This window comes from Populus trichocarpa, chromosome 14, assembly GCF_000002775.5.
Source record: "Populus trichocarpa isolate Nisqually-1 chromosome 14, P.trichocarpa_v4.1, whole genome shotgun sequence".
In the NCBI taxonomy this organism is placed as follows: domain Eukaryota; kingdom Viridiplantae; phylum Streptophyta; class Magnoliopsida; order Malpighiales; family Salicaceae; genus Populus; species Populus trichocarpa.
In genome coordinates this window covers 2,876,713-2,888,907 of record NC_037298.2, presented here as the reverse complement: position 1 = coordinate 2,888,907, position 12,195 = coordinate 2,876,713, and the positions used below count along the sequence as shown (strand labels likewise).

Here is a 12,195-nt window from a genome sequence, read left to right as displayed (position 1 = left end):
AAAGGTTATTGTTCATATAATAGTGGGTGATTCTGATTAGTCAGGTGTGAGTCTATTATAACTAAATAAGAATCTAGCTCAAGCAGATTATGCGAATGACCTAATAGATGTATTTATATATCAATAGGAGGTTTGGTCAAGCTGAACTAGAATAATAGCTCAAGATGGCCATAACTTTTTATTCGATCGTTGGATCACGCTCAAATTTTTACAAAAGTTTCTTGATGTTGTTTCTTCTAAAATAAATACTACGTCGTTACACAGGTTGTCGAATCTTTCGATAAAAAAAAATCTCTATGAGGCCTCCAGTTTTGGCAAATTTAAGATTTTTCTTTGAAATTGATCAACCGGTTTTACCAATTAACCACTTAAATAAGATAATTGAAGTTTCACCATATTGTATTTCTGAAATACATATAATAAAAAATATATTATTTCACTGAAATTTTTTACTTTTATATCAAATCGCTAATATTTTTAACTCTACGTGCTAACCGCTAAATTTATCATCGGTATAACCATCTGAAGAGGTCTGATGACCCTCAGAATTGAAAATTCAGGTCGTTTTTTCCTTTTTAAGTGCAAGTTGAATAAACATTGAACTGGGTCATGGCCAGTTCATCATGACTCTATTAGATGACACGAGGGTGCGTTACGTTGCGGTTATAATGAACTTTTTTAAAAAAATTAGACAGAAAAAAAATTCAAGAACATAAATTCAGAATTTTATTTTTATTTTTATTATTTTGACATGATGATGCACTGAATGGATTTTGTAAAATCTTGATTAATTAGCTAAACTTGTGATTGGATTTCTGAGATTATAATAACTATTTAGAAACCAAAACAAAACTAATTTATCTATTAAACAATATCTAAATGGTGTGAGGGAATCATTGTTACCCCACACCTAAATCATTGTGGATTACAACGGTAATCCACAGTGATTCTTACCCTTTTTTTTCTCTAATTTTTTCTTTTTTTTTTCAACTTTCCTAAATTTTTTTTTGTTTTTTTCAAAATTATTTTTGTTGATTTTACATTTTAAATATTGACCTGGTTAAAATTTTTGCTTTGTAATTTTTTTCTTGAAAATACTGTGGATTGTTGCGATGTTTTTCCACGTAGTTTTTCTATTTTATTTCTTTATTTTTCAAAATTATATTTTTCGATTTTTTTTTAATATGGAGCTAGTTGAGAATTTAGTTTTGTAATTTTTTTCTTTAAAACATTGTTTATTGCTACAGTGTTTCTCCGCATGGTTTTTTTAATGATTTTCTCTGAAATTATCTTTTTTTATTTTATTTTTTAATATTGAGCTGATTAAAAATTACAGTTACAATATGTGAGGAAATCACTTTAACTTTCCTTGAAAATTACTGTTGGTTGCTACAGTGTTTTTTTCCACATGGTTTTTTTCTGTTTTCGTTATGTTTTTCCCTAAAATTATCTTTGTCAATTTTATTTTTTAAATATTAAGCTGGTTAAGAATTGTAATTATAAGTAAATACATGTTTTTCCTCAAAAAACACTATGGATTGATACAGTTTTTCCTCACATGGTTTTTTTCCAGTTTCTTTTGTGTTTTCTTTTTTTGTGATATTTTTTTTCAAAATCATTTTCGTCAATTTTATTTTTTTAAATATTGAGTTGGTTAAAATTTAACTTTATAATAAAGCTTAATCATGTGGGGAAAATATTGTAACTTTGCTCATAAAACATTGTTGATTGCTACAGTGTCTCCCCGCATATTTTTTTTTGTTATAATTTTTTTCAAATTATCTTTTTTAATTTTATTTTTTTAATATTGAATTGTTTGTGAATTACAATTACAAGTTATTACAAAATAAGGCTAAATCATGTGGGGAAGCACTGTAGCTTTCATCACAAAACACGGTGAATTGCTACAGTGTTTCCAACATGATTTTTCCCCTTTTTTTTGTGTTTGTTTTGTTATTTTTTTTTCTAAAATTATCTTTGTTGATTTTTTTTTAATATTGAGCCGATTAAAAATTTAGCTTTATTATTTTTTTTCTTTAAAACACTGTGAATTGTTGCAGTGTTTTCCCATGTGATTTTTTAATGATTTTTTCCAAAATTATCTTTGTCGATTTTTTTTTTAATATTGAGTTGGTTAAGAATTATAATTACAATAAAGCTAAATCATATGAGGAAAGCGTTGTAGTTTTTCTCACAAAACACTATGGATTGCTACAATATTTCTCTAAATAGTTTTTTAGTTTATTTTATTGGGAAAAGCGCTATAGTTTTCCTCACAAAACATTATCAATTGCTGCAACATTTTTTCTCATGGGTTTTTTTCCTTCCAAAATTATCTTTGTTGGTTTTTTTTTAATATTAAGTTGGTAGAGAATTTAGCTTTGTATTTTTTTTTGCTTTTTATTAACTGAAAAGCTAAATCATGTGGCGAAAGCACTGTATCTTTCCTCACAAAACACTGTAGATTGCTACAAATCATTTTGTTCAGTCTCTAAGTTTTTGATCAGCAACACAACTTTTTTTTTCCGTCATGAAATATTTGCTCCATCATACCTTTAATTTCTATTACTTATCTAGCGCTGGTTCACAATTATAACACTATCAAGTGCATTTGTTTTATAAGCCCGCGGCAGCGCGTGGGCAAGTCATCTCGTATAAACTAAAATAAAACATATTACGAAGACTGATTCATGGTATTTTTTAAAAAATACAGATATGATAATATATTGGATTGATTTTTATATATTTTGTGGCTTAATTTACCGAACTCGTAATTTGGGTTATGGATTTTATTAAGTTAGATAATTTTATTTTTAAAAATTTATTTTTTACCTGAACACATGAAAAAAAAAACATATATTTTTTTTAAACAAAGTTAAAGCATGAAACTAGAATAAAAAACAAATGACAACATATTAGATGGGTTTTGTGGCTTAATTTGTCAAATTTACTTGGATCATGGATTTTATTGGGTTTGTAGTTTTTTTTTTAAAATATTTCTAGCTAAATATATGACAACAAAAATAAATAATTTTTTTTTAAAATAAATGATGTAATTGGAATGAAAAATTGAAGGACAAAACAAAATAAAAAATAGATCAGGTGCACGAGCCTAACCTGGGTGGCCCAACATACATGTTATCTTTTTAATTATTTTTTCTTTTTGTAAGGGGTGGACAATTCATCATCAATCTTTTTTTGCCACGAGCTTATCGAATTTTGATAAATTATAATTTAATTTGGGCATAGAAAAAAGGAATTTAAAAAAGAAAGTGCTACAATAAATTTCCTAAATGTTTTAGTATATATTATAATAAGATTCACGTACCATTTTGATAGCATATAAGGGAAGAATTCTTGTACATTTTTGTAGGATAAACTTGAACTATAATCTCACAATAACAAGTAGGCATGTTAATGAATATTCACAAATAGAGTTTTTACTATATACATACTCTACTTGTTACTTAACATGTAAAGTATTTAAATATTTATATTCTATCTCTCAAGTTTAGGGTACTTACATCAATATCTTTTACTCGGGTGTTATTTATTGTTCAATATAAAATAAAATAATAATATATATATAAACTTGAATCGGTTTTGACAATATCCATATTAAATCTATTACCTCTTATAAATATAAATCTATTATTACCTACTAAGAAAGGATAAATATGGAAGATTTCCAATCATTTTGACTATTAAATAAGGTAATTATATATATAAAAAAACATATTGATTTAGGTTGGTTCGGATAAGTCGATGTTAAATTGTGATCCTTGGTAATAAGAGAATGTTTTTCCTTGATTTGAGCCTCTCATCTTGGCATCCTGCAATGAACCCACCACCAGTCAACAACCTTTTCCTCGGTGTCTAAAGTTGTAGCCACTTTTTGGATGCAGTTGGGAGATTAATATGCTCGAGATTAACCATACAATAGTGACCAGTAGTAAGAGCTTGGGACCAAGAGGTTTGTTCTTTCTGTGGTCTCAGGTTCGAGCCCTGTGGTTGCTCATATGATGGTCACTGGAGGCTTACATGGTCGTTAACTTCAGGGTCCGTGGGATTAGTCGAGGTACACGCAAGCTAGTCCGAACATCCACATTAAACTAAAAAAAAAAAAAAAACTCGAGATTTAAGGACCAAATCTAGTAAGAACACAACACAGATGTTCCACACATGACTCGTTAGATTCTCCATAATAGCTTATACTAACAATAGCCTTATTTTATGAACATGCAAAGGGAAAGTGATTTAAGTTCTTGCAATGCCAGGACAAACAAAATAACAACCCTCTTTAATCCGCAACAAAATCTTCTTCTTCTTCCTTTTAAGCTATTTCCACCACAATACTAATTTTGCATAATATATATTTGGTATTATAGTGTAAGATATTTTTTAAAATTTTTTTATTTAAAAATATATCAAAATAATTTTTTCACATCAACGTATTAAAATTATCATAAAAACTAGAAAAAATATCAATTTAATACATTTTTGAACTAAATAAAAATCTTAAAATACAATTTTAAACACAAAAACAAACTGCCATGCCTATTTTGTTTGTTTGTTTTTCTCTCGAACGAATATTATTTTCTCTAACATATATATCATATTATTTTAATAATACTTGATTTGAAAATTAAAGCCGCTAAAAGTAGGTTTTTTCAAGTTAATTTTAGATTTAAATGTTTTGTAATTTTTTTAAAATAATATCATTTTAATGAATAAAATAATTTTTTTTATTGACTTTACATTAGATGAATTTGAATTAACGAGTTACCGGTTAACATGCTATCCTATACCAAAGTTTTGTAACACATATGGAAAAAATATTAAATAAATAATCCACACAAAAATTTACGCCCTAGCAATTAATAGATTCAAAAATCTATTATAGAAAACAAAATCTACACTGGTGCTCACGGAACCTGCCTTATGAGCGGAAAAAAAACGCCTACAGATAGATAAAACCGTACCCAAGTAATCAAATCCCACTAGGGCAAAATGCAAATACACTGAATCCCAAGGACGCAATTGGCAATACAATAATTAACCTTCTTGTTTCTATCCTCCTCTCTTAAGACTAGAGTATCCTCAACAGGCAGCAGTAGTATATTAACTGCTTCCTCTACTCCTCTTCCCTCCATCCTTTCTTATCAGACAAGCCTATGCTCTAGAATTTCTGATTCCCTTCTCCATCAGAATCCCTGATAAGCTGTCGTTTTGCTTCTCGAAAACAGAGAAAGAATCGGACTCTTTCTCTTCAATGGTGTTTCGCACTGAACCGGAAACTGAGCCAAACACAAACAACAACACTATCATGGCTTCTTCTACTACTACTACTAGTACTGTGAAACCACACCAGCCACTCCATAACTTCCCTTTGCAAGACCTAAAATGGTCAATGAACCATTCCAATAACGTTACCAACCACCACCACCGCTTTCGCACTCACAAATCTCCTCACCGCGATGCTGCTTCTGCGGCGGATTCGGAGGGAGACGGCGGGGTCAAGATTGATAAACTATTGAAGAAAAAATCTGGTGATGTTGAGAATTCGGAGAGGAAATCGAAGATCTTTATTCGGTTGAGGACTAACAAAAACAGCAGCGGAAGCGGAAGCAGCAGCGGAAGCAGCAAGGGCGTGGTTGGTGATGTTGCTGCGGGTGCAGTGGATCAGGGCTCTGCTGCTGTAGTGGAGGACGTGGAGGAACTGATGCCGAAGACGTGGAATCTGAGGCCGAGGAGAGCTGTTAATAATATTAATAATGATAGTAATAATAATAATAACAAGGGTTTGAATGGGAATGGAGGTGCTTTGAAGATTTGTGGGGGTGCGGTGCCGGAGATCAAACCTCAGGTGCCGGGTGGTAACCGGACTGAATTGACTCGGTCCAACCGGAATGGTAATGACGCTAATAATTATGATAATGATAATGACAATAATAATAATAACAGGAAGGAGAGGGGGAAGGAAAAGGAAAAGGAGAAGAAGGTGAGGTTTTCGATTCCTCTTACGAAAGTGGAAATTGAAGAGGATATTTATTCCTTGACTGGGTCAAAGCCGGCGAGAAGGCCTAAGAAGAGAGCAAAGCATGTGCAGAAACAACTTGATGTATGTCACTATTATTTTTCTTTTTCTTTATTTCTGTTTTATAAAGTTTCTTTTTTGTTGGTAAATTGATGGAATTGGTGACTAATTTATGTGTTTTTTTTGTTGGTTTTGTTTTTGCAGTGCCTGTTTCCTGGTATGTGGCTGGATTCGATCACCCCGGATTGCTATAAGGTTCATGAAGCTCCTTCGAAGGTCTGATTTTGTGTTGATTTTTTGTTTGTTTTAAGGATTTTCTTTCTTTCTTCTTCTTCTTCTCTCTCTTTTTTTTTCCATTTCCTAGTTGATGGCTCAGTGAATCAATGAAACAGGAAGAGGAATTGGTGGCTTGCTGTTGTGGTTTTAAGTAAAATAATAGTCAATATGGGGTTTAGTTACTTCTTAGCAAAAGTGGAAAATGAGGAGAATAATGATGAAGAAGACATGTTTTATATGTATATATATATAATGACCATGTGATTTATTTTTTAAAATAAATTTTCAGCTAATTTGTTTTATGCTTTGATTTATACAGTTGAGAATGTAGTTCTCCTGCTCTGCAGGGTTAGAGAATCGACTGAGAAGTTGGAGGTGATGACTGTCAGACCTTTTTTATATGCCGAAATTAATGTAACAAACACATGATCCCGTGAAGATGAAAGGGTAACAAATGTATCTTGTTTTTGTGCCTTTTTCTAATCACCGAGGAGTCTTTGGGAATGTTGGAAGGGTTAGTGTTATAGTTTATGTTATGGGTAGCTACAGATGTACATAAGAAAAGTCTCTCCAATGAGTAGAAGATATGAATAACTTTGATGTTTATGTTTTCAGTTAGTTTGAAATCAAGATGCTTTTCCCAACTCTCTGTTTCATGCTGGTTTTCGAGAACTTGTTACTTGTTATTCCAACAACATGAATTATGTCTAGAACCCAAAACCTAAATAGTTGGTATATGGTGTGTGATCGACTTACACGTCTCATTTCTGCATCTCTTTCCATTATAAATATGCCGTTATCAGAGCAAAACACATTTATTTTAACGGCTTTTAATTGATTAAAGGAAAGTCTGATTCTTTGAGGAATTGAGCAATTTTCTTAAGTTTGCCTTTCCTTTTTTGAAGAGTGAGCCATGCACGTCGTTGTCGTTATTTGTGGACTGCACGGGCCATGCATGCGTGTCATGATTAGAAGTCGGCATGATCGATTCATAATGTTGCGATTAATAAGAAACGTGTCTTCTAAGAAGAGAAAGCATATGATTTGCTAGATTTATGAGATGAGTTGTTTCATACATGGATTAAGTTATTGTATTTTTAACCAGATTGTAAGATCATACAGAAAATATCATGTCATCATGGAGTTGCAATTATCAAGCTAACAAGTTGGTAGTCTGCATCTCTTTCCATTATAAATATGCCGTTAACAGAGCAAAACACATTTATTTTAACGGCTTTTAATTGATTAAAGGAAAGTCTGATTCTTTGAGGGATTGAGCAATTTTCTTATGCTTGCCTTTCCTTTTTTGAAGAGTGAGCCATGCACATCGTTGTCGTTATTTGTGCACTGCACGGGCCATGCATGTGTGTCATGATTAGAAGCTGGCGTGATCGATTCATAATGTTGCGATTAATAAGAAACGTGTCTTCTAAGAAGAGAAAGCATATGATTTGCTAGATTTATGAGATGAGTTGTTTCATACATGGATTAAGTTAGTGTATTTTTGACCAGATTGTAAGATCATACAGAAAATATCATGTCATCATGGAGTTGCAATTATCAAGCTAACAAGTTGGTAGCTATCATAAATAACTCCAATGATCAAGATCATAGTTACCTAGAATGCGGAATGTTTCAATTCATGTACGGATGCTGGGTAGTGTACGTCACTTAGTTTAGCATTTTTGACCAGACTTGGTTCACATTTCATATTATGGTAGTATGCTTTAAAGTGCATATTAGTTGTTTATTTAAAGATTTTTGAGCGACACCACTTAGAAAACAAATTCCCAGACTAGCTTGCATTTTTTTTCTTTGAATGTTACATACTTATTAAACTTTAATGAATGAATTAATCAGTATTTTATTAACTCAATTTATTCCATTAAGAGAAATATACCCGGTTGAATCTTTAAATGGAATCTTTCCTTATTCTTTCCCTTTGTTCCCTTGGCCGTGTCTCACCATGTATATGAGTATATGTATAGTAACTTAGCTACTTTGGATTGCATGCTGTTGCATAACTGGGATTGAAAATCTGGGATTAGAACCCTGATTATGATTCTAGGATGTTGCAGGAATATCTGGAAGCAACAAGTACCGATGGAAACTTGATTTGTTTGGCTGGTGAAGCTATAATCAATTTATGTACTTGGTATTTTGATTTGTTTCAGTTTGAAATACGCCAAACTTACAGGACCTTGATTGATGTGATGAAAGAAATGTTATCGTTTGATTAGCTAAGCAACTTTTTTTTAACCATTGTTCTTTGTGAAAGTTATATGAGCTATGGCTGTCATGGTTGTTTTTAGTAAGATTGCAAGATTGAAGAATGTGGCCATTTCAATTTTTTATATGGAGGAAATTTGATTCTGCAATGCAATCTTTGAAATTTAATCTGGTTGAATCAAGTCCTAGAAGTGGCCTAGGATCTGAACAGCATTCATATAAAGTACTCAAGCCCCTATCTTATCATTTTCAGAATTTTATCACACTTGATACTTGCAGATTAGTGTCAGTATGCTTTGCCAATTAGCATCGGACAAGATTATTAATGATGAGAAAACTTTACTGAATCTAAGTACTATGTTGTTGGAGAATGAGGATAGGAGGATGCAACACTTCTTTCAACTTTTTGGGCTGGGTGCTCTTATGTTTACATCATGTACATAAAATCATAAATTAAATGAATGCCCTGAATTATATGCTATATTGATTTATATGATTATTTCAGCCGCAGTTATCTTAAATATCATTCTTGTGTTTGATAATCAATTTCCTCAAAGTTATGTCCTATTTTCTCAACATATAAATGAGTGGTTCAATGGATAGGGATTTTTGTAGAAAATTGTTATAGTTTTTATTTTTCTTTTGCTCCTAGTTTTCTTGATTAAAACCTTCGAATTAATGACTCTGCTGGAAAACAATAAATTTGATTCCATTTGTACTTGAAACTGTTTGAGCGAATACACTCCATATTGCATGCACTTTATTTCCATAATTGTTGTTTAGCTTCTGTGAGCTCTGATCCATTCATATAAATCCAATTGAGACCATGGATAAGCTCCTCAGTCATTTGCAGAACTGAAAAGGAAGAGATCCTACTCCAGCAGCCATAATATTTTGGAACCATTGTTTGAGATAAGCAATTTATGTGTTTGTTATCTCTTGATATGTACTGTTTTGCTCACAGTTGGATCTAACTGAATGCTGATTGGATTGCTTCTGAGATCGACGTGAAGAGTTTGTGTGGAGGAAGAGTGGTAATTATCGTAGTCTTATTGATTATAAACTCGAGTTTATTCCCCCAACATGTTTTCTTTTCCTGCATTTCGAAGGCTTGATTTTTGAAAATTCTTTGTACTGCGAGTCTATAAACTGTTATATGAGTCTGGCTCTGCTTTTTGTTATTGGATCGTGCATGTGGTGGTGTCTTTTCAGGCACAAGCTCGCTACATGTAAAATGTTTCAGTTGTCGTAGGTCCTGTTAGAATTGTTAGGTATTGTTTACATGTTATCTACAGAAGATGTAATGTAGCAGGCTGGCTGTGGAAAGAGAGGCGAACACAGTTTTAGGTCCAGTTCATAACAGGGAATGCATTGAGTAGTTTGCTTTTAATATTCCAAAGCCTGCTGATGTCTCTCAGGGGTGCAGCCCAGGTTCTTGCCAAACAAGTGATGGGGCCTGAGCTGCTGCTTTGTGCCTTCCGCAGCAGACTACAGACGGGGTCAGTGCTACCCAGACTTGTGCCCTTGTTTATTGGTTGTTTACCGTCGTATTTATTGGAAAGTTGGATGCTGTAATCAGTGGCTGGAAGATTAAAACATGGAGATGGACATCCATCCGAAGCGGGCGCCTGCCGTATTGATCATATTGTGTGCCTTCTAAGCTCAAGGATCTGTCTCTGTTTGAAATTATTTGTATATGAACGCAATTCCTGTCAACTCCAGATGGCATTTTTGACATTTTCAGTCTTTTTAACATTTTTTGTCCCTTTATTTGATTTCTGTTTTTGTTTTGCTTCCTGCCTCTAATGATAATGATGAAGACAGGGACTTTGATTTTTTTTTTATTCCTGCTGAAATTTTTTTTTTTACTTGGAAATATATTAAAATAATATATTTTTAATTTTAAAAAATTATTTTTAATATTAATGTGTTAAAATAATTTAAAAAAATAAAAAAATAATTTATAATCAATTTTTTTTTCTTTCTTAAAACCACCTTAGAATCGTAATCTCAATCACCCTTTTAAACAAGCTATCTGTGTAACATGACTATGCTTGTCTTTTACTCAAAATTGATGGGTCAAAGCTTAGAATTGTAGCTAAATTGGTGATGTGGAATTTCTATGAATAAAATTATCTCTCAATTTCTTAATGTATATGCTCCGTCACATTTTTTCATTTTAAAATAAACATCACGACCGCTACAGATGCCGGGAAAAAAGTTAATTCTCAACTTCTCTGTCACTCTCAATTAAAAATCGGAATTCTAATCCGAATTCTACCTGGATTGGCAAACCAAGTCAAACGGATCAAGCCCCCCGCCTCTCTCTATATATATTAATATATGGGATAGTCGGAGGTCTAAAAATTCAAGAAGTCTTTCTCAATTCCATCAATAATTAAGGTAAAGCCATGAAACCAACTAGAAAGCCAGCACGAAAGTTCCCCAAGCAATCCCCTGATCATCCTCCCATCCAAAAATCTTCTTCTCACGATGAAAGCAAAATTATAGTTCGTTTAAGAACTAATAGCGTCGTTACCAAGTCCGACGTTAAGAAATCCGAAGCAGCCAGCAGTGCCCCTACTCCATCGGATAATGTCGTTGGACCGTCAACAGTCCTGCAGCAGCAGCAGCAGGAGAAGCAGGAGGATGTTGCTAAATCGGCGACGGGTAGTCGTGGAAATAAGAAGGGCATGACGATCAAGAAACAAGGTTTTTCGATTTCGCTAACGAAAGCGGAGATTGAACTTGATTTTCTTCAATTAAGTGGAGTAAAACCTAAGAGAAAACCCCGGAAGAGAGACAAGGACGTGCAGACAGCGCTTGATAGCACGTTTCCTGGTCTTAAGTTGCAAATCATTACTTCTAGAGATTATAGGTCGAAGCATAAATAGTATCTATCATGTTGGCACTACTCCTGTTGTTCATTTTCACTAGGGTTTTTTTTTTGTTCTTATTACATATGCCTGATTCTGGATAAGCTTTGCGAATCAGCGTTGGCCAAGATTATCAAAGACGGGAAAAAAATGACCCAAGTAGAAGCACTTGATTCTTACATGCTTCCTAGAATGTTTAGGGTTAGCTCCTGCAAGTGATGGTTCACCATTGGAGTAAAACTATGAATTCAATGAACGCCCCTGAAGTTATAACCAGAATATAATAGTACATCAGAGTAGCAGTTATTTTCTATATGTATAAATCTGGTTTTTTTTTTTTTTTCTCCTAAAATCTGTTTGTACACTAAAAGCACTTGGCAGTATATGTCTAATTCAGGCATAATTTCATGTGCATGCAAAATCTTCATTTGCAAAGGATCCAGTAACATCTTCCAGTGATCGAGTCGTATTGTGAGTCCTTCCCATGCGTTTTAGCAACTCTCTTCAGATCCAAGACTTTTTTCCGGCACTTGTTTTGGAATGCCCGTCAAGAATTTAATTTTCTGATGCATATCTTCGACTTCAGAACTTTTCTATGCGCTATCACAATAATTTAACTGCAAAACTTATTTCTTCAACTCAATAAGTTTCGCTGAATATTCTGCTAGGATATTTTTTCTCACCTTGATTTGAATCATGTTTATCATACCCCGGCCAATATCCAGTTCTCGGGTTTATTGTTCAATCTCAAAATAATACTGTATTTTTTAAAATAAA

The 12,195-nt window shown here is 32.8% G+C and overlaps 1 protein-coding gene across 2 annotated transcripts; it reads left to right on the top strand.

Moving 5' to 3' along the window:
* Positions 1–4,977: 4,977 nt before the first annotated feature.
* Positions 4,978–10,279, top strand: LOC18105038 (uncharacterized). Of its 2 annotated transcripts, none has more exons than XM_024584298.2 (3): positions 4,978–6,121; positions 6,242–6,313; positions 6,633–10,279. In XM_024584298.2, exons 1-3 carry the CDS (start codon positions 5,273–5,275, stop codon positions 6,642–6,644), a joined length of 933 nt encoding a protein of 310 aa, XP_024440066.1. In that variant the 5' UTR covers positions 4,978–5,272; the 3' UTR covers positions 6,645–10,279. The 2 variants fall into 2 exon arrangements, with proteins under 2 accessions (XP_024440066.1, XP_006375105.1); XM_006375043.3 differs by having other exon boundaries at positions 4,979–6,121; positions 6,661–10,279.
* Positions 10,280–12,195: the final 1,916 nt, after the last annotated feature.

Excerpts from the sequence above, each read along its gene's own strand:
- LOC18105038 (XM_024584298.2), top strand. The coding sequence starts at position 5,273 with ATGGTGTTTCGCACTGAACCGGAAACTGAGCCAAACACAAACAACAAC. Across the intron at positions 6,122-6,241 it reads ATGTGCAGAAACAACTTGAT|TGCCTGTTTCCTGGTATGTG; the intron begins GTATGTCACTAT and ends TTGTTTTTGCAG.